The sequence below is a fragment of the Leuciscus leuciscus genome, assembly GCF_965113295.1.
Source record: "Leuciscus leuciscus genome assembly, chromosome: 11".
Lineage (NCBI taxonomy): Eukaryota > Metazoa > Chordata > Actinopteri > Cypriniformes > Leuciscidae > Leuciscus > Leuciscus leuciscus.
The window spans coordinates 2,891,870-2,915,209 of NC_138735.1; the positions used below are offsets into that span (position 1 = coordinate 2,891,870).

General features: G+C 37.8%; 1 protein-coding gene across 1 annotated transcript in view; it reads right to left on the reverse strand.

Annotated features, from left to right (window-relative positions):
* pard3aa (par-3 family cell polarity regulator alpha, a) overlaps nucleotides 1-23,340 on the reverse strand; it is a 460,595-nt gene that overhangs the window by 181,339 nt on the left and 255,916 nt on the right. Inside the window, exons 12-13 of the mRNA XM_082183270.1 lie at nucleotides 16,642-16,830; nucleotides 16,107-16,277 (exon numbers count right to left, since the gene is read on the reverse strand). Coding sequence (XP_082039396.1) covers nucleotides 16,107-16,277; nucleotides 16,642-16,830 — 360 coding nt within the window. The remainder of the gene's footprint in view (nucleotides 1-16,106; nucleotides 16,278-16,641; nucleotides 16,831-23,340) is intronic.

Here is a 23,340-nt window from a genome sequence, read left to right on the forward strand (position 1 = left end):
TCACAAAATTGTCAAATGCAAGCCTAGAATGTAAACAAAACAAACAAAACAACTAAACAAAAAAATACAGTAAATTTAATATAAAACAAATGTTCTTGCTTTAAGCACAATTGTCAAAAAAATTGTCAAATACAAGCCTAAAATGTAAAGAAAACAAAACAAACAAAAATTTAACACAATTGTCACATTTTGTCAGATGCATGCCTCAAACAATACGAACAAAACAAAACAAAATTCAAAACAAAACAAAAAAAAACTCAAATAAAAGTTGATAAAATTGTTTTTTATTGATTTAAGTGCAATTGTCTCAAAATTTTGTCAGATGCTCATCTAAAACAATGGAAACAAACAAAACAAATCTCAAAACAAAACAAAACTCAAAAAAAAATAAAAAAATGCTTGTTTAACACAATGCAAAAAAAATATAATCTCAAAACAAAACATAAAACAAAATGTCAGATGCATGGCTTTTGTGAGCAAAACAAAACTCAAAAAGTCAAAGTTATTTTCTGAAGCCAGACATCTGTTGTCCAGCACATCTCCAGCACTAATAGAGCTGTTACTGCGCTCGTATGATTAGGCTGTCGCTGACTGAGGTCTGATCTCAGGTCCTTTATGAGCTATCATGTTCTTATAGTGTTATACGCTTTCCCCACGGGCCCGCATTGATCGTGAGAAGGTTTCGCTTCCTCCCACAGGAACTTCTCCTGAATGAGGCTGTGTTGAGAATGAGGGAACCCATAATTCCCACCACCTGCGCTCCTGTCTACTAAGAAGACCAAGATCCACATGTCAGTGTTTTTAGACACAGCTCTCTGGATCTGGAGACAAAACTCAAGGGAACTATGAGAAGGCTTTTTATGGATGCATCATTGCTTTCCCTACAAAATGTACCCTACATCCTCTACCAGTCGAAGAAACAGAGGAAGCTCCCGAAAAAAAAGTTGCTTTATTTTATGATAGTCCGGTATAAAGAGGCGAGACGTAAGCTACTGACAGATAAAATAAAAACAGGATTGTGATAGCCTTTATGATTTGTCTGATTTCTTCAAGCATTCATATTTACCATGTTTACTATGGTAATGGTTAGCATGCATAGTCTTTTGCATCGCGTATAAATATTTCTACCTTATATGGTGATCAGAATCCACATCGGGTCACAAACAGAAGGCATTCAAATATGAAAGTGAGTTTTGAGGTAAATGATTTTAAAAGTTTTTAATGCTGATGTTAGCTGACAGAATCATCCGGCGCTGGCGTCTCCAGACTTGGGTAAACTCCGCCTCTGTTCGTTACCACTCCTCTAGCCCGAGCTGGCCCGCTTTGGACCAAGGTATTCGACGGGCCAGAAAATCCTGATCGTTGACCCCGAGTAAGTCCCGGAAGTGACAGTGGAAGCACGACTGGCCCTGGCACGCACTAGCACGCCCGGCTCAGGTCCGACAGTGGAAACGTGGATAATGTGTCTCAGGATCGTTTGATTTTGGTTCATTCACACTGCCAGTGATTTTCCGTAATCTGTGAGTGCGTTCACACACATCCCGTAAAGACACGTGACGTCAGGATGTGTTGAAGAAAGGCCAGTCTAATCTTCCGCTACTGCTCTCTCCATTGTAGTCGTGCACTTGGTGGATTTTTTTTTTACGCAGCGTCTTGAGTTTACTAATGATCTGCGCTTTCGATCTCGAGAAGCTTCAGCGCGGATAGTAAGGAGCTCCTGGTCTCGGCTTCATTCCAGTTTGCACACATTTTTCCATTCTTTCTTTTTTGATGACGAACACCAACTTTCTTCTTGGCTTTTGTTCACACAGGGCGCGTTCCGGGACTGATCCCGGCAATGTTACTAGGTCCCCATCCCGGCATCCATCCCGGCATCAATCCCGAGACGTGTTTGCATTCACACAGAAGGCACACTAGCAATTTTACGGCAATTTCCCGGGATCAACGCGCTGTGTGAAAGGGGCTTATGTGAGTTTACCCGTTCACGGTGGAGAGTTTGAAGGAATGAGACTGATGTCTTCTGATCAATAGTTTTGAGCATCTAGACACATCAAAGACAAGCAAGCCTGGACTGCAGGATGACCATCACACAGGACACATCTCGCTCAGCCCGTTCAGGACGTTTGTGGGAAAACAACAGATGTTTAATATAGATGAGACGTTTACTGAAGTCTGGAGCTGCTGATTGATAAAACAGCACGTTCACTGATGCACAAGAGCTCAACACAATTACAGCTTCATCTGACAATAAACCGCTCAGCCGGACTCTTCTCAACGAGCTTTTCTTCACAAAACCAGGATTTGTTTTATGAACCTTTGTTGAAATCTGACGGTTGTGACAGAATGAGAGGGAGATAAAAACAGGAAGGGTTTTTATAAAGTAACATGTTTCTTAAAGTTCTGGATGAACTGATGTGCTTGTGGGAGACACAGATCTTCTACGGCCCAGAGTTTGGGAGAGGAGTTATTATGAACCCGTTTACTCTGCCCTCTCTACTCGTAATCTCCCCTAATCTAGTGCTTCTCAAACAGTATTAGCCATGTGGATTATACACTCCCTTTACAGTCCGTCTTCCTCAGAGGCTGGCATTGCCTATCCATCCATCCATCCATCCATCCATTTTACGCATCCATCCATCCATCCATCCATCCATCTACCCATTTTACCCATCCATCCATCCATCTATCTATCTATCTATCTTACACATCCATCCACCCATTTTACCCATCCATCCATCCATCCATCCATCCATCCATCCATCCATCCATCCATCTATCTATCTATCTATCTATCTATCTATCTATCTATCTATCTATCTATCTATCTATCTATCTATCTAGATAGATATAGATATATCTATATATCTATCTATCTATCTATCTATCTATCCATCCATCCATCCATCCATCCATCCATCCATCCATCCATCCATCCATCCATCTATCTATCTATCTATCTATCTATCTATCTATCTATCCATTTTAACCATCCATCCATCTATCTATCTATCTATCTATCTATCTATCTATCTATCTATCTATCTATCTATCTATCTATCTATCTATCTATCTATCTATCTATCTATCTATATATCTATCTATCTATCTATCTATCTATCTATCTATCTACCCATTTTAACCATCCATCCATCCATCCATCCATCTATCTATCTATCTATCTATCTATCTATCTATCTATCTATCTATCTATCTATCTATCTATCTATCTATCTATCTATCTATCTATCTATCTATCTATCTATCTATCTATCTACCCATTTTAACCATCCATCTATCTATCTATCTATCTATCTATCTATCTATCTATCTATCTATCTATCTATCTATCTATCTACCCATTTTACACATCCATTCATCCATTTTACACATCCATCTATCTATCAACCCATTTTAACCATCCATCCATCCATCCATCCATCCATCCAATTAATTAAAGTTAATTTTGTGCAATTTTGAGTAAAATTCCTCAATCTAAATTTAACTGAATTAAAGACATTCTCAATTCATTTCTGAATTGCAGTCATAATACCTTAGTATTGACCGAGCGACATTTGCATTACACCGGCAAACACCACAACAGGAAAAATACAAAAAAATCTAGTTATGAATAATGCAACAACTTAACACTGGTCTTTATCAAATTGTTGCCCTAGTCATGATAAAATCACTGTAATTCACATCCACGTTTTCACATTTTACATTAGAACATGTTTGAGAAAATCCTTTCTGACCTTGGATGAGAGAGAAGATCTCCTTGCCTATATATCAGCATCATACAGTAACTCTAATCCTGTCTATAACACACACACACACACACACACACACACACACACACACACACACACACACACACACATATGCAGGCTCCGCTGGCCTGATGCTGTTTCTGAGTGTTAATCCCGCGTCCCCTCTCTCTCCTCTCGGCCTGTAATGACAGGTCTTACGCTGTCACACACAGATCTCTCAGAGACCCAGACAGCCTCATTAGCTCTCTCTATCGCATCTCTACAATCCCATTCATTTACACAGAGGAGATGAGCCGCTTTCTATGGCAGATCTGTTGTCCTCTCCCACATATTTTCAGTCTATTTTTCAAGTGGATTATGACGGCTACAAGCGCCCGAGGCTGTGCAGCTGTGGGTCGAACTGCTCAGATTTACCCTGTGAATACTGTGCTTTAGAGCCAGTGACAGTTTATTATGTGTCCCCATAGTGGTGAATTAATTCTCTCGCCGGTGAGAGTAAGGGCACTGAATGGGTACAACTGCTTAAGTTAAAGGAGCCAAATCTGAAATCCACTTATAATACAGTATTAGTCAAGGTTTATTGCACACAGAACAATTCCCTGACCATTTTGACCCTCAGCATTAAAACGGCAGATTTTTGCTACTATACTTTTGAGACTTCTCTATGTAAATTACCTTTATTGTGATTGGTTAACCTTCCTGTACGGACATACTTCACCAGGTGGGACGGTTTTTTGAATACTGGACATGTGTTGATGTATAAATATGGGCAGTATGAGTATGTATGAGTTCTTGTCTCATTTTTATATCATAGTTAATAAATATCACAAGTGCTGTTTTTGTTTTCTGAAGAGCACAAGTGCAAATATGATATTGATTTACACAACAACAAAAAAGTTTGTTAAAAGTTTGTGTGTAATAAAATCTATGTTGAATCAAATCAAATATTTCTTTCTAAAGCTACTTTTTGTAATGTTTTGTAATACTTGATACTTTTCTCATTCAACACAATAATGACTTTAAATTATCTTTTGGGAGTAAATTATCAGCCAAATTTGATGTGGGATAAAAAAATTTTTTTTTAAAATAAAGAAAATAATAATGATATATATATAATGTTATTATTATAATATATTATTAATAAATATAACAAATGTATTCATATATTTAGACCTACTCGTATTAAGATTATATATATATATATAATATATATATATATATATATATATATATATATATATATATTTATTTACATATAAAATGTTTATAGGGAAAAGATATTGTAGATATGTAGAAATTGGAAATTGTTTAAAAATCTAAAGGAAATACATGAATATAGTTAAGTTAATGTTACTATTATTATAATTATTATTAATACTACTACTATTATTTATAATAATAATACATGGATATTATTATTCATTTAATTACATTAAAAATACTTTTGTATATGACAGACTTATATTAACCGAAAATAAAGACCACATGGAAGCTCCACTGATCAGTTCCGTACACAACTGTCTCGGTTCACCTTGTGAAGTGTGAGTGAGTTAGATTGAGTGTGTGTCGTGACACCCGATCTGCTCAATGCCACTGTGGCTCAGTGCGCTGCCCTTTGATTCAATCAATTACTTTCTCAGGTGAACCAATTGAGTTTCCCTCCTGAGCTGTAAGTGGATTAGAGAGAGCAGTCTTCATTCTGCTCCCCGGACGCCTCCAGTCAAACAAGACGGCCTCGTACACACACACACACTTCTTCCAATTTGCAATTTCTTTGAGGTGCAAAACTACATTTCCCATGATGCTCCTGCCATCCTCCTGAATCCCAGTCACAGTGATATGACATCAGTAAGTCATTGTGAGTTCATGTCAAAAAGGTCCATCGGAGAGTAAATAAACTAATGAAGTACAGATCCAGAAGTCCTCCTCATATTGCTCGGCGTATGTGGATGCGTCCCATCATGCCCTGCTTCGCCCCGTGGAGCCGCAGTCTGGCTCAACGCTAATAAAACCATAATTTACCAGTCAGGCAGATTGATAGCTCTCTCAAGACACAATCGATCAGACACTCATTTCAGCAGGACAGTTTTCTGTGGCCAGCATGACACTTCCTTCCTGATGTCAGCTTTCATAAACGTCATGTGGACACAAACCACATGGGCTGTGTTTATGCACAGGAGGCACTATAACAGGAAAAAATGCACATTCTTCATAATCGGGACGTACTTCAGCAAGAATGCTAATGGATTACAGTCTGACATTTCTATTTCACACTGCACATTAAAGCAGAGTACTCATTTTGACACGGGATTTAATGAGTTACAGCACTGACACAGAAACAATGACTACTTAATGTGTTTTAAAATGGATATTTTTACTGGAAAACCAGTAAAAAACACTAAACATTTACACTTCTTTTTTTTTTCTCATTCGAGAAGCAGTTTTACTTTGATATACGTCACAATAGAGAAGAAAAGACGAATGCAACTTCTGTTTTATACCAACTTTTTACTGTTTTTTCTATTAAAATATAAAAAAAAACATTGAAACAAGATATTAGATGGATGGATGGATGGATGGATGGATGGATGGATGGATGGATGGATGGATGGATGGATGGATGGATGGATGGATGGATGGATGGATGGATGGATGGATGGATGGATGGATGGATGGATGGATGGATGGATGGATGGATGGATGGATGGATGGATGGATGGATGGATGGATGGATGGATGGATGGATGGATGGATGGATGGATGGATGGATGGATGGATGGATGGATAGATAGATAGATAGATAGATAGATAGATAGATATTTACTTTAGAAGAAACACTGCATAAAATATAAAGACTTTCAAACTGGCATAATGGCATCTTTAATACATGTATATTTTGTCTGATGCACTGGCAGCTTTTTTTTAAAGCGTATATCTGAGTGAAAATGTGGGCGGGGCTTGATTTTGTCTGTGGGGAATTGATTGGATGGTTGTGGTTTGCTATTGGCTGATCTCATGTGAGTGACAGGTTGCCCCCGCCCTCATCATCAGAGAAGAGTAAGATATGCTGCAAGAGGAACTTATTCTGATTCAAGATTACCAGGCATATGAATTATGATGTGCACAAATAAATAATTTATAATTAATACTAGAATATTCCATAAAAAATAAGAATGGTCAATTATGATTTCATGGTGACTTTAAAAGTAGTATTTTTGCAGCACAGCAAGAAGCGCAGAGTCACAGCGCTGTTACGCAGCAGAACTGCAGTCAGACTGAAAGCACAACGTGAGCATGTTGTTGCACTGGCGCTGATGCTTTGTTTACTCACTTCTTGTTCAAATAGTGTAAAACAGGTTTAGATTTGGTGCTATATTCTGTTTTTCCCTCTTGCCATTTAGAGCAGATTACATCAAATATCTACCAGGTTATTACACCTCCTCTGACACAAATCTACAAAGTTCAAATAATCTGAACAAGTACTGTAGAAGGAAATGAGACCCAGTTAAATAGTACTTTTGTAAAACATCAAACCACAGTGACATTTTTGGCTTGATGCAAATGCATTACTTTAAAAGAACAGAGCATCTCTGAGCGAGGACGGCGTGTGCATTTATTACTTCCCTAAAGGATTCCCAGCTGTGTGGAATAACTTTGAGGATATTACATTTTTTCCACAAAGAGAAATCAGAGAAACTGTGAATGAAAAAGTGGACCTGAGGGCCTTACAGCTCTTCAGACAATGTGTATGATGATGATGATGATGATGATGATGATGTGTGTGTTATATGAAAATTCACATTGAAAACTTTACTTTTCTTGACACAATATAAAAAATCATTAATACTATGAATAATTTGTTTCAGTTCAAAAGCTCGTTTCCACTGTCGTGTGTGTCAGGGCCAGTCAAACCTCGAGTGTTTCAACGCCTTCTGTTTCTGATTCTGTTCACCGGATAAGGCAGAAATATGTATATGTGATGCAAAAAGACTATGCGCTCTAACCATTACCATAGTTAACGTGGTAAATACGACTGCTTGAAGAAATCAGACAGATCATATAGGCTATCACAATCGTGTCTTTATTTATATTTGTCAGTATGTCTTGTATCTTTATACCTGACTGTCTAATATTCAGATTTAGATCTGTAGATGTCATAAAATAAAGCAAGTTTCTCTGTCTGAAAATATAACTATTGGGACTGTTGTGCTAAAGCTCCTCAGGTCGTATTTATGGAGGAAAATGTGTAGAAATGATCGTTCTTTCTAAATGTGATGAAAACATGTGACTATAATAAACAGAAACAGACGCCGCTGAAGTATGTGTGTCCTCTTTCTTTCTTTTGTGAAATAATGGTAAACACCACTTTATTTCTGTGTGACTAATGTGCAATCTTGACACAAATTAATTCATTATTATCAATGCATCACTTATTAGTGTAAAACTGTGGTAAAACAGCAATGCTTGGGTTTTAAACCTTTATGTAAAAAACAAAAATGCCCAAAAAAATGCCGCTTTTATCATGTTCGTTTTCTGATCTCGCTAGTTTTCAGTGATTTTTTATGGTTAGTTTTCTGATAGAACTTCCATTTGTTGGTGAACTGATGTGTGTGTGTGTGACGGTGTTCCAGAGAGGGGTGTTTTAGCTGGTGAACTGATGTGTGTGTGTGTGACGGTGTTCCAGAGAGGGGTGTTTTAGCTGGTGAACTGATGTGTGTGTGTGTGTGTGACGGTGTTCCAGAGAGGTGTGTTTTAGCTGGTGAACTGATGTGTGTGTGTGTGACGGTGTTCCAGAGAGGGGTGTTTTAGCTGGTGAACTGATGTGTGTGTGTGTGACGGTGTTCCAGAGAGGGGTGTTTTAGCTGGTGAACTGATGTGTGTGTGTGTGTGTGACGGTGTTCCAGAGAGGTGTGTTTTAGCTGGTGAACTGATGTGTGTGTGTGTGATGGTGTTCCAGAGAGGTGTGTTTTAGCTGGTGAAATGATGTGTGTGTGACGGTGTTCCAGAGAGGAGTGTTTTAGCTGGTGAACTGATGTGTGTGTGTGTGACGGTGTTCCAGAGAGGTGTGTTTTAGCTGGTGAAATGATGTGTGTGTGTGACGGTGTTCCAGAGAGGTGTGTTTTAGCTGGTGAAATGATGTGTGTGTGTGTGACGGTGTTCCAGAGAGGTGTGTTTTAGCTGGTGAACTGATGTGTGTGTGTGTGATGGTGTTCCAGAGAGGTGTGTTTTAGCTGGTGAAATGATGTGTGTGTGACGGTGTTCCAGAGAGGAGTGTTTTAGCTGGTGAACTGATGTGTGTGTGTGTGACGGTGTTCCAGAGAGGTGTGTTTTAGCTGGTGAAATGATGTGTGTGTGTGACGGTGTTCCAGAGAGGTGTGTTTTAGCTGGTGAAATGATGTGTGTGTGTGTGATGGTGTTCCAGAGAGGTGTGTTTTAGCTGGTGAAATGATGTGTGTGTGACGGTGTTCCAGAGAGGAGTGTTTTAGCTGGTGAACTGATGTGTGTGTGTGTGACGGTGTTCCAGAGAGGTGTGTTTTAGCTGGTGAAATGATGTGTGTGTGTGACGGTGTTCCAGAGAGGTGTGTTTTAGCTGGTGAAATGATGTGTGTGTGTGTGATGGTGTTCCAGAGAGGTGTGTTTTAGCTGGTGAAATGATGTGTGTGTGTGACGGTGTTCCAGAGAGGTGTGTTTTAGTGAAGCCCACAGCTCTTCTCAGCTTCAGGCCCGACAGTGGAAGAGTGGCTACTGATATTTTTTTACACACATCGTCAACCCATTAAACATTCGACTCCAAAGCATCTAAACGTACAGAAAATTCAAAGGTAATTTCTACTTCTGCCTCAAACACGTCTCGATTGAACCGTAATGACACCTCGATGTCACAAGCCAGTTTAGCAGCGCACTAGAGGCGTGGAAATCTAATTGGACACACGTGATTCGGGGAAATGTATTAATTTCTCATTTTAATAATCCAGTGCTGATAGGCTCAAAAGCCAAACTTTATGAGGAGCAAAACATACGCTTGCAATTACCCACAATCCTCAGAGGCTGTCTTCCAGCACTCTGTTGAACTTTGATAACTTACACCAAAACATTTTGTAATAAAAAGCATTAAATGTAATAAACACTGAAACTGAAAAGTTTTTTTTTTTTTTTTTTCTTTACTTGTCCCATAGTTTTAATACAACGGGGTAAAGGGAAAACTCAGTGCCAAGAAACAATGATAAGTATCTTAAGAAATTAATTGAATTCAAATGACTGCAAGAATTATAATTGCCTGAGAACATATGACCTTATATTAATAGAAACGGAAAGCCATCGATTGGAATCGCTCAGCCTCAATTATTGAACTGAAGAAGAAAACGCAATGACCAATAATACATTACATCATTATCTGGGTCAAGACGATCCCTTATGAAGTACATCTCTGCTTCAATTACCAAAGGCAGTCTGATATCCCAGATTCTCAGCTTGAAACCCCAGAGAGTTTCACTCAAGTCAGCGGCTGATTATTAAACCCTTCATTTACAGTTTGAGACTCTGAATCTACTGTAATTGTGACAAAATCAGGTCATTCTCCCCATGTCAGAACATCCCTCTATGAGCCGAAAGAGCAAGTGTCTTCAGTTAGAGGAACACACTTTACTAATGTAAAAGCTGCAGACTCAACGGCTGTTCCCAAAGGTCGGCGGACACATGATGCTGCCATCATAAGTTGCATCATATGTATCAGAAAACAGCTGCGTATGCAGACGCATCTCATTAGAGTTTGCACATAATATTTAGCAGTATGGTTTTACACACTGAAATGTATAATATGGACATAGTAGTATGCACATACATTTTTATAAATATATTTGTATAATTCCATTTTACAATTATATAGATGTTTCTGAGGTCCTAACCTATATATAAACAACAGTGGCATGTTAATATTAATTTTGCACTGTATGTTATTTATTTATGTTTTTGTTTGTTAGAATTAGGTTTAATTTTTATTTCTAGTTTTTTTTTTAAAGTTTAAGTTATTCATATAACATTAATATTTGATCTTATTTCAATTCAATTTTTTTTTTTTTTTACAGATACAGTTAACAGTAATAACAATGCTAAACTATCCTAATGTATTTGGGTCCGTTTTGACCCAAAATAGGAACATAAACAATTCTAAACAAGACAGTGATGGATCTTATTCATTTTAATGCTGGCCTCTGTTTTCCTGCATTTGCTCTCTGACAATAGCAAACTGCCGTCTGTCACAGAGAGCAGAGCCGTCGTCCCCGACACACACTCCTGCAAACTCTCTCTACCCATCATTCTCCTCTTCTTTACACTTACACTACTCTCTCCATCTCTCTATTTTATTATTTCAGCTTTCCCTCTCTCTCTGAAAGCCGTATCAAAGAGCAATTTGTAGTGTATGTTGGACCACAGCGGGGTCCGGCTATGCTTTAAAGTTGATGAGAATGATGAAAGCAGCCATCCTCATCCTCATCCTCCTCCTCATCCTCATCTGACAGACAGATAAGAGAGAGCTAGAGCCGGGGCGTTTCGGCAGGCGACGGGTGACCTTGGATGGGACGTGTGTGAGGGGACAGGATCTCAGCGTGAGCTCAAAGCTCCAGCAGAAACTCAACACACACACTAATAAAGACTGATCTGAGCTCAGCAGTGTGTCTGCCGTGGGCCGCTGTGTGTTCCGGGGGGTTTCTGTGTGTACGTCCGTGAATGACGACAAAAGACATCATTTTTTTGTTTTTTGACTGGGTACAAAAAGTAACACAAAGGAAAAAAAAATGTTTTTTTTGAAATTTTGGAAACTGACAATTGGCTCAATTAATGACTTCCAAATAATTCTCCACATAAAAAGCTGCATTGCACTGATCATAGCTTAAAGGGGTGGTATAATGTCCTTTTCACAAGATGTAAAATAAGTCTTTGATGTCCCCAGAGTGTGTGTGAAGTTTTAGCTCAAAATACCCCACAGATATTGTTATATAGCATGTTAAAATTGTCACTTTTTGAGGGTGAGCAAAAACGCCTCGTTTTGTGTCTGTTCCTTTAAATGCAAATGAGCTGCTGCTCCCGGCACAGGGGGCGAAGCTTCAACAGCTTGTGTCCTTTTACCTCACACACACATGCACTGAACATTTCAAAAACTGTTAGCCTTGTTATGTTCAAACCGGAGTCAGACAATGATGGAGAGACTCAAGAAGAAGTGACAACATGTAGAAGCAACAGGACATTTCTGAATCGTTAATTGATGAATTTATGTAGCTTATGTGTAGTTATCTTCTAGTCACTGATTAGCATATTCTTTCATGACAATCTATAAATCGTGTTCCAGGGGGCGGGGTTTAAGTAAATTCTAGGGTTGGTGATGTCACTAACCCGGGAGGAATGTGGTGTAGTCTCTACCAGCCGTTTGTTGTAGTCCTTAAAAAAACATTTCTTTAAAAGCAAATATCTCACTTTGCTTTGACCTTTGAGCGTTGTAACTTTGCAGATGTTGTTTATGATCAAACAGCAACATTACACACTAACTAAAGTTAGAAAAGTGAAATCATAATCAACCACCCCTTTAAGGTCTTCACTTAAAATTAAAAACGTATATTCACCGAGTTGTGCTCAGTCAATCGAAGTCAAAGTGAAAAATCTGTGTTGGCTAAACAAGTCCTACATCCAAAAAAAAAAGTACATACGCACGAGCAAAAGTGTCAGAAGGAGCCGAACCAGCCGGAGCTGAAGACCGAAACAAACATTCCCAAGAGAAGACATTCTTCTTCACAAGTTTCAAGACATTATGGTGAGCATTGAGCACTGAAATTATTCTCCTAAGTTTTGCTTCAGGACACGATATAAAGGTTAAAAGGCATTTTGTAGACTGGGAAGTTCATGCATTCATTGGTTTCATGCTCGTGTTTTCCCGGTTCCTACATAATTATCTGATGGTAGCAAATAGTTCTATTCCTTATGTCATATACTGTATGTCTAAAATACTTTTTGATCGACTTCTGAGATGTAATGTGTGTGAGATGTGTGAATACAGTGTTGTTAGATTGCAGTTGGCCTCTTTCGGCTCTTTTAATATCAAACATCAAGCTTGCGTTTTTCTTATTCACCCATTCATTTTTTTAATCACTCGTGTCAGTAACTTTAAGCAGACCTGAAAAGCTTAATATATTTACATTCCACGAAATAAATGATAAAGAAAAATCTACATCAACTGCCACAAGTCTCATCCTCATTGTATAATTAAGTAACTTCTGTTCTGTCACTTGCCAGATGAGATGCAGGGGAACTTTGTCTTTAATGTTACTAATGTAATTGCTGTTATTTTTACTGTATTATTGATTGATTAAATATGGAAGCATGTTTCCGCCACAGAGTAAAACATTTTAAAAGATAATTGCGTTTTTTTATCTCACAATTGCGAGATTATGTCTCGCAATTCTGAAACAATTCTGTAAACTGTAAAAAATACAGTACAAATTCTGTAAACTGTAACAAAAATGTTGTATTCAAGTGCAGCACTTGGTGTTAATTTTTTTAACATTTTTTAAAATCTCACCGACCCAAAACTTTTGAATGCTAGTGTATGTGTATTTAAATGTCTGAAAAATAAAATACACAGTATGTGGTTGAAAACACTTGTGAACGGTTGTGAAATATGACAAGCCCTGATCTAGTTGCTCTTGGGTCACTGATTTGAATTTAGCAGTAGATTATGGGACACTGTAGATTATGAAACATTGTAATCAAAGGGTTAATGTCTTTACAGTGTTCACTCACAGCGTAAACACCAGTGAGTAGCGAGTTGACTCTTGTGGAATGGTTCTTTTAATAAATCTTTTAAAGAATTGTTCAAAAAGATCTGATAGTGAGTCTCCTGCCTCTCCTTTAGAGTTCAAACATTGCTCATCAAATATCTCCAAAAGCAAATGATCTGAGTTATAGTATCCACTTTCATTGTACAGCTTTATACTAGCACTGTAAGCCAACGATTGCCTTGTTACTGTCTATTTTATTTCTCCCAAAGAAATCGTAAGAAAAATCGATACTTAAAAGAAACATAAACGAGAACTCCATTAAGTCCCCTGAGCTACGAAAGAGCAAGTTCTGAGCGATAAGGTTTCCTCTGGGAATCATCCGTGAGTGCGGTCACACACTATCATCTCATTTCCATAAGCAGTCATCACTCTGAGTTTCATCTCCTCCGAACGCTGCGGCTTCAAAGCGTCTGTCGAATATTCTTTAGAAAGATAAGTGTTAGATTAAACTTTCTGATGTTATGACTCTGTGAGGGCAAAAAAGAAAAAAAAAAAAGAAAGAGAGAGAGAGAGAAAAGAAACACAAACACACATCCAAAGGATTGCATTGGGGAAAGGGGGGGGGGGGGTGGAAAAGATGGCATTTGGAGTTGATATTTGATATTTCATACTGCCATCTGTTATCAGTACAAATCAGCATGAGCTTTTCAGCGGTCAAATTGCTTTCGATCGCAATCCGCGCTCACACCCCAGTGTCACTCCTCTCTCTCTCTCTCTCTCTCTCTCTCTCTCTCTCTCTCTCTCTGTCTCCCCCAGTGTCACTCTCTCTCTCTCTCTCTCTCTCTCTCTCTCTCTCTCTCTCTCTCTCTCTCTCTCTCTCTCTCTCTCTCTCTCTCTCTCCTCTCTCTCTCTCTCTCTCTCTCCTCTCTCTCTCTCTCTCTCTCTCTCTCTCTCTCTCTCTCTCCGTCTCCTGTGTCTGTCTGATAACAACTACTCACTTTAATTCACTTTTTCTGCAGTCAAACTTCTCTGTGTTCACATACGACTCAACTCTGACTGTCAGTCACTCTGAGCGTTCATCTTAATGCAGGAAGAACAGCAGAAACTCATATTCATAATCAGCATTTAATGACCAGCCACTGATTTATTATTATTTATGCTGCATTATAGTTTATGGTAGCCCTGCGGTAAATACCGTAGTACCTGACTGCTGATTTTAGCGAAAGTCCCTCTTGCGCCATCAAAACTCTGTTCTGGTTTCTTAGGTCACACAGAGTTCAATGTTTCAATTTATTCTGCACTAGATTTTCCACCATTTTTTAATTTTGTCAAAAACATACTTTTCAAATTTATCCTTCTGCTTTCATCCCCAAATTTGGGTCAGATAATCTCCGGGCCATGTTGGTCAGATATTATAAAAACTTTTATTTAATACACCACATCAATCACATGCAACACATCAAAACACATACGTTTTAACACACATTTGTTTAAGAGGATGCAAAGCTGGAATCTTTGGAATGCTTTGAGGCTTTCCTCAAAATTAAACTTTCTATCTATCTTCGCCACAATGCCCTGAGCGCACACATGCGGTTTTGTGACAGCGCCACCTACTGGCAGAAGTGGACAAATCTTTGGAATAACTGGGACTAAATTATATTGAGCTTTTATAGTAAAATGCATTTCTCATTCTCATTGCAGAAGTCCTTCAGCAGACAAACACAAATGTTCTGCTCTGTTTGTAATTAGTTTTACCTAGTAAAACAAAATGGATGAAAAATAAAAAAAATAGTATTTATAAACAAATAATATTCTTACGTGCAAACTAAATGTAAAAAAAAAAAAGTTTTCAAACACTTAAATTCTTTTTCAATTAAAATGCAATTGAGTTTAAGTTTATATTAAATGCATTTAGTTTAACTTTAGAGTGAATGTTTTGACCCACTTAAGTAGGATTTAAGCACATTTTATATATTTAATTTCATAATTACTTCTATTGTCTTTGAAATACGGTTAAAGTGTACTGCCGAAGGTACTGACAAACAACTCAAATATAATTTAGTGTCATTTCTACTGAAACTTGTATGTCATGTATTTAAACACATTTGTAATAAATTAAGTTGCAATTTCGTACATCAAAAATATATTAACTTTAAATGTAATAGCAAATAACACCCTACAGTTAAAATGCAGCTAAAACACAATGATTTAAAATGTATTTTGAAGTAAAACGTTTAATTGTACACTATTCAAAGTGCACTTTTTAAAAGTGTACTTAAGTGTATTAAGAAACATAGTCATGAAAGTGTACTGTTTATGTGCACTTAAGTGGCGTTTTATTTCATTTATATTATATTATCTGCAAGTCCAGTTTTGTTGTTGTTGTTGTAAATATATACTTTTAAGATTTGAAGAACACTAAAATTGCACATCCAGTAAAATGAAGCGCACTTCTGTTTCACAAGGGCATGTTGACAACGCAAACATAGCACAGTTTAAAGCCAAAAAGCACAATGTAAAAACAGACAGTGGACGTTCCTGTTCATGCTAAAGATGGTGTGTGACGTACCTCTCCTCTCCCTGCGAGCCGTCGGGCAACGATCAGCTGAATCATGCCTCTCTTGTTGCCCTCGATGGACATGGACTTGCGGAGCGTCTCCATGGCTTCCTGATTGGTCTTTTCCAGTAGAGACTCTCCATTGACTGCTATCAGCTGGTCATTTACCCTCAGCCGCCCATCCTGTGATTGCACACACAAGGACATTCTTCTTTGAAAGAAGATCGAATGTGAAAAAAACGCATGTAGCCAATCAGACCACCGGCAGAACCTGATTTCAACAAGTGCAACGTGTTCCTGGATCAACATTCCAATCAACCAATCAGATTTGAGGGAGAAGTTTACAGTTTATGTCAAGTTTAGGCTTATAGCCAGGGTTAGGTGCTTCTACATCAGTGTTATTCACCATCTGAGTTTAGGGATTTTATGGGTGGGATTAGGTTTAGGGATATGGTTATGATTAAATTTTCGGACAGGAATATTGTTCCAGGATCAACAAAATATCTAACTCGGCAAAATCAGGATGTGCCCCGCAGACGCTCCTCACCTTGCAAGCGGCTCCTCCAGTGATTATAGACTTGACGAATATGCCCAGGTCAGCGTGGTTCTCTTTAGATCTGTTGCCCTTGACGCTGACCCCTAACCCTGCCGAGCCCGAGTCATTGAGAGGGATTTCAAAGGTCAAAAACTCTCTCGTTCCATCCGGAGTCAATATTAAATCATATTGTTCTTCTTTCTAAAGAGATAAAGGAAAGGCATAAAATATATTGATAAAAATATATTAATAAATGAAGGGATGAAACATGTATTTATTGTTTCAATATTCAAATACTTTCCCCAGTTTAATCTGAGTTTTTTTTTATTTACAGTGAGCCCGCCTTATTGGCAGAGGCTATTTACACTAACTCCGCCCACTGGCGCCTGATTGGACCAGACAAAATTAGGGAAGATGCTGGATTGTCAACAGAAGAAATGTCTAATGTGTTTTTAATAATAAAGTGTTTATTGGGTAGGGTTATGGGTAGGTGAGGGCTTAGGGCGCCATCCATTTAATAATTCTATTAATATAATAATTTACACTATGTTATTATTGCATACTGTTTAAGGTACAACAACACCGAGGTGCAAATAGTATCTGCCACTATTTATGAGTAAAAATAGCATCTTACTACTATGCTACTATCTTTACTCTTATTGCAAAGAAAATACTTTTATGTTTGCATAGTGTAAATAGAATATATTGCTATTTATATTCAAGTCAAGTCAGCTTTATTTATATAGCGGTTTTTACAATACAGATTGTTTCAAAACCGCTTTACAGTGATAACAGGAAAATAATCTTTGTGTAAATAGCAGCTATCGCTAAGAAAATTTGCTATTTTTACTAAATGCAAATAGAATCTAGTTGCTATTTGCACATGTGTAAATGACATCTATCGCTATTTGCACTTAGTTTAATATGCAACTGTAAGTAAGCAACTCATTGGTTAACTCCACCAACATATGTATATTCACACTTTTGCTGTGTCTGAAATCGCCTCCTGTATCATAGATACTACATTCGGTTTGAAACTTACTTTGCGACTGTTAAAAAAGTATGATCTGTATGGAATGAATGTGTGTTGTATGAATGAAATTCGGACGTACTACAATCCGCCATGTTGTCGTTGTTATGCGACCTATGATGTTGGTTATGTCGTTTCTGACCATACTGTACATAAAGCCTCTCCCGTGGCCTCATGGGATAGTAAAGTGTCCATCGGACGCACAATTTAGAATCTCACCGGAATAAGTAGGTCATCCGGGGACGTTTTACCTACCGTTTTATGAAAAATGTGAATTATGACATACTACTCAGCTTGCATACTTTTTTTTGAGCATTGAAGTAGGCATAGCCCAACATAGCAACAACTTAACCTATGGCACGAGTTTAGGGCGGGGCTATGGGTCTGTTTCGACCAATGACAGATGGGGAAAGTGTTTACGATTGAAGAATACCTACTATTTTTGCAGTTCTATTTAGCGATGCAAGTGTTGTAGAAATTACACACTTTTTACACTATATAAAATCATAGCTGATGCATGAATAACATGCAATTAAAGATCAACACAATGAATATAATATGAACACAAAAAACACACACAATATAGCTTTCCAGTTGAATTACAGAGTGCTGAAATGAGAGGTGAGGAGATTAACACAGCAGGATCACATGACTCATTAAACAGGATGTTTACAGTGGTTTCTATGGAGAATTGTCTTGACACCCATTAAGTGGACGATCTCCTGTTGTTCACAGGAACATAAAATTACAGTGCAGATTCAAACCCATGATATAAATACACTTCCATATCAGTGAACAAGCTATTTCAGAACTACATTGTTAGAAAATACAAAGCTTTATGCAGCAAATAGTGTGCATTTGGACACTGCAATCGTTTCTGACTGGTCTATGAACAAGTGGACCTAGTTTAAACCTAGTAGATCATCTTGGTCACAGCTAATACACCACTTTGGATCTGCTACCATATTCCAAAACCAGAATTTTCCATCAGGGAAGTCATTAAAAGAGTGATTCATTGGGGAAAAATCCACTCTCAGTAGCACTTGTATACATTAAAAGCAAAAGTAATGTGTTTAAAGAAAGGTTCAGCACACACACACACACACACAGTTGAAGAATGCCAGGTGCTTGGCTTTAGTCCAGCTGCCGAGAGCAAAGAAGCTGGAGATGAGTTATAGAGATTCAGCCAAGCATTCAGGTGAGGCCCCTATCTCTCCTTCCTTTCATAATACACCTCACACACACACACACACACACACACACACACCATCATCCCGTGCCCGAGCAGTTGCCATGGCAACCCAGGTGGCTCTCAGCAGACAATCGCAGCTCTCAGGTTAAGAAGCAACAACCAGGTGAAGGCTCCAGGAAGAACACATGCAGTGCTAACACGGTTTTCACGCGTGTGATTTTCACACACTCATTTAGTTCCTATCACGCACAAGTACGCAGAGAGGACAACAGTCTTTTAGACTGACACAATGAAGTGCCTCTCACCGGCTCACTCTAGCACTGATATGCATTATGGATAGAAACATTGCTGTATTTGAATGGAGAATCATCTTTGTGAGTTTTAGGCCACTTCTCGCCTCTGACGGATAACATTGTTTTTGTCAGCTGCTCCATGGCAACCGAGAAACATTGTACGCACTCGAAGGAGTTTCAAGAGTTGTCAGTAAAGACTAGGGTTGGGAATCAAAATTCATTTCAATTCTGTGAATTGGATACTTAAGACCAGGAATGGGATACTTGTTATAAAATAAAATAAAAATTAGATTCCTCTTATCGATTCCTTTGAGTGCATTTTAATGTGATTTTAAACCATTCAAGCGCAAGAAGATCCACACACTGTTCCTGTACTGCACACACATCCAAAACGTGCAAGTTCTGCGTCTTTTTACACTTGAACAGACAAATACACACAAAAATATGTCAAAATATCCTCATAAACAAAGTCGGTTATGAACAGTTGAAAAATGAAATGCGGGAGAGAGACCGGACTGAGAACTCGTGATGTTCATAAAGCTGGGATCATGTGACTTATGGAAGCGCACTTTGTTTGTTTATATTTCTCTGAGTGAATAAAAGCACGAGTCTCAGTCAGTCGACCGTCTTCTTACTTCCATATCAAGCCTTATCACACGTATCTTTGTTCAGTTGTATTCATTTGTGCGATTGCTTTTTTCTTTTCTTTTTTTTTTCTTACTGAGTGTTTACTTGTCTTTAAATAATGCTTAAAATATAAATTAGTTAGACTAATTGTTTTTGCTATGGTATTTTTAAACCATATGCAAAGGTTCCTTGCATAAATGCTCTTTATCCAGTTGATTTTTGTTCATGGTATGCAATGAAATGTTTAGCAATAAAACTTAGAATGAATGTGAATGATTTCTTTTTTTACCTAATTGGAATCAAAATTTGGTATCGACAAGAATCGGAATCGATAAGCAGAATCAGAATTGTAATGGTTAAAATTCAAACAATCCCCAACCGTAGTAAAGACACAGAGCCTCATCAGTTACTCCCTTACTTTGTTGGGCGAGATATTTAGATGGGCTTATATTTATAGAGGTCAGAGATTTTGGTGCCATTCTGTCTGTAACAATCCTTGGCAAAATGACAACACTATGGTACTCTTAAGAATTTGTGGTGATAAATCAAAAGGAAAGAGAGAAAGTTCCAAGATCATATTAATAAGTCAATCCACCAAAACTTGGCGTCACAAAGCAAGAGTGTAAGTGTAATACAGTTTGGAATGAATAAACTGAACAGACAAACAAATCAGTGTGAGAAAGAATGAACAAAAGACTAACCAACAAAGTAATAAAGAACAAACAAAAGACATTGTTGAACAAATCCTAAAATGAACGAACAAATGAATGAATGAATGAACAAATGAACCTGTCTGTGAAAAGCAAAAGCACAACTTTGAACTTTCCTCAACAGTTTGCATGACTGGAGATCATAAATGCATAGCATAAATGTGTGGGGCAACTTAACTATTATGATTACCTTGAAACTTAAGGTGCGGTCACATTAGGGATATTATGGTGAAATATTGCAAGCAAAAACTTGGTGATGACTTGGTGAATCCGTGTGACCAACTTGAACCAGTTGTGAAATATGCATGAGCAAAATCACCAAATGGTGCATATTCTTGTTCAAACGACTATTACGAGCGTGTTTGTTTGCGCCGCAGTTATAGTCCTGTGTGCATTAGCAGGACTGAATAAAACGAGTATAATCCTCCTGGAGAGACTTACGATCTCGAGCAAAAGCTAAGCTCCTTTAAACAGTAAAGCACACCACCTTTGAAATCTCAGCTTCAATATGCCCAGTCATTCTGAAAGAAGCTTTAAGCCAGTGCTACAGGTTGCCAGTCTCTGACCTCAAAGTTTTATAACATGCAACAGTTTGCTTGAAGGTCTGAAATTGTGTTACAAACCGCTGGTTCATTGTCACAAGCCTTCACAACACTGTACATTTCTTTCAGACACTGGCAGAGGGAAATGCCTCGCGTTATAAAGGAGCATGCAGCTCGACCCGGCCCATTGTGCTCGCGAGTAATTAATTAATTCATAAGCAGACTGGATGGTGTGCATTCATTACATGCTTTTGTTTCCAGAGTGAGCTCGAATTATACTGTCAGTGCACAGACAATGAAGAGAAGAGCCCATGAGAGATAACACAGCGTCTGAACACGGTACGAACAGAGAGAGAGAGAGAAGAGCAGACGTCTGTCGTTCACTCTCACTCCATAGGGACTGATGAGAGAGAGAAAGAAAGAAAGAAAGAAAGAAAGAAAGAAAGAAAGAAAGAAAGAAAGAAAGAAAGAAAGAAAGAAAGAAAGAAAGAAAGAAAGAAAGAAAGAAAGAAAGAAAGAAAGAAAGAAAGAAATGGACATACAAAGACAAAAGAGAGAGAAACGAAGGAAAACTGAAAAAAATTGAATAAATGAATGAAAGTGAGAAACAAAGAATAAACAAAAGATCTAATAAAAGAAAAAACAAAACAAAAACACGTTCAAAACAACTAACAGAAGTATGTTATTGAACGAAAAAACAAACAAACAAACATACAAACCAAAACAAAAGTCTAAACACATTCAAAATAAACAATTAATCAAAAGGATGAACAAACAATTAAGTGAAGACAACAAAAAAGAAACAATTAAACGAAAGGAAAGACCAAACAAAAACCAAACAAAAAAATGTAAGAAAGAAAGAAAGAAAGAAAGAAAGAAAGAAAGAAAGACTAAAAACTAAAAAATTATGAAGAAAAACAAATAAAAGCAAGAAATATAGAACAAACTAAAAAAAATTTAAAAAAATGTAATAGTTGAATGAACAAACAAACAAAAAAAACAGGACTCAACATATTAACAATAAACAACAACTGAAGACAGCAAAAAAAAAAACACAAACAAATGAGAGGCGTTTTCTTGCGGGTTCTTTTTCTTTTTCTTTTTTCTTTTGTTTGCATTGCCCTAAGATTCTTTGTGTTCGCTCGGAAAGAAAGCAAAGTTTCTCGGGAGAACGAGATAATGCAAAAGCATTGACACATTTGTTCTCAAAAGCATTGACATATAATTTTTAATTTTTCATATAAGAATACATTTTTTCCCTTCCTTTAGAGGCTCCATTAAAACAAATAACAAAGAAACTAAAAAAAAGAATGAACAACATTACAGAAGGAAGGAAGGAATGAATAAAAGATAAATGTTGCTCTCTGGCTTCAAACTGCAGCAAAGGTTTAAAACAATTAGCAAGGCTAAAACTTTCTCGCCCAAACGGGGCAATGACATAAAGGTCATTGGAAATGAATTTAAGAGGCTAAAAGAAATCAGTCAAGTATGTAATTGCAAAGAAGGCCTGTGCATGATAAGTATAGTAACATGAAATTTTTCACCACTGTTTCTTTGGCCCGCCACCTTCTGATAAAGCCTGCATATTAAACACTGACTAATGCACATTCAAGACTTTCAGGTACAATTAGACCCAAAGACCCGAGAAAGAGAGAGAAAAAGAGATTAGATGAGACTCTCAAAGCGAGGAGCGAAAGAACTGTCAGCACCTAAAGTGAAGGTGACACCAATAGTTGGAGAGGTGAAGCCAAAAACCCTATTTATACATTTTTACAAGGAATCAAATTTCCAATGAAGAAGGTCAAATGAAAAAACTGTAAAATGTTAGCAACACCACTTTGATTTTTTCGTAATGAGCTGACAATACACCTACAGCAGACTTTATGTCCCATAATCAGCCTATTTTTGATCACTACCAGTGTTTTGTTGTATATATAAACACGTTCTGCTACAAGGACAACAGCGTGTTTGAGACCTAACTGTGCTTGACTTCACCACATGCTCTCAGCAAGCTCTCATGTCCCAAAACTGCTCTAAACTGGCTTGTTTATCAGGCCTGTACAGCGCTATAACAGCACACGCTCCATATGAACAGCTAGGCTAATTGCTGTCACAGCTGAGAGAAAAAAGTGCTAAGCAAAAACAGGTGGCAGCTCAAAACTGTTTTGTGAAACAAAAATGCACGCCGAATGCTATTGTCTTCTAATGCACTTTGCAATATTAGGTTTAATTGTGGGAGTACTTGGCTTGGGGTTCAGCACCGCAAACTGGCATGTTGTAAATGCAACCCACAAAAGCGCTGGTGACGGGGACGGCA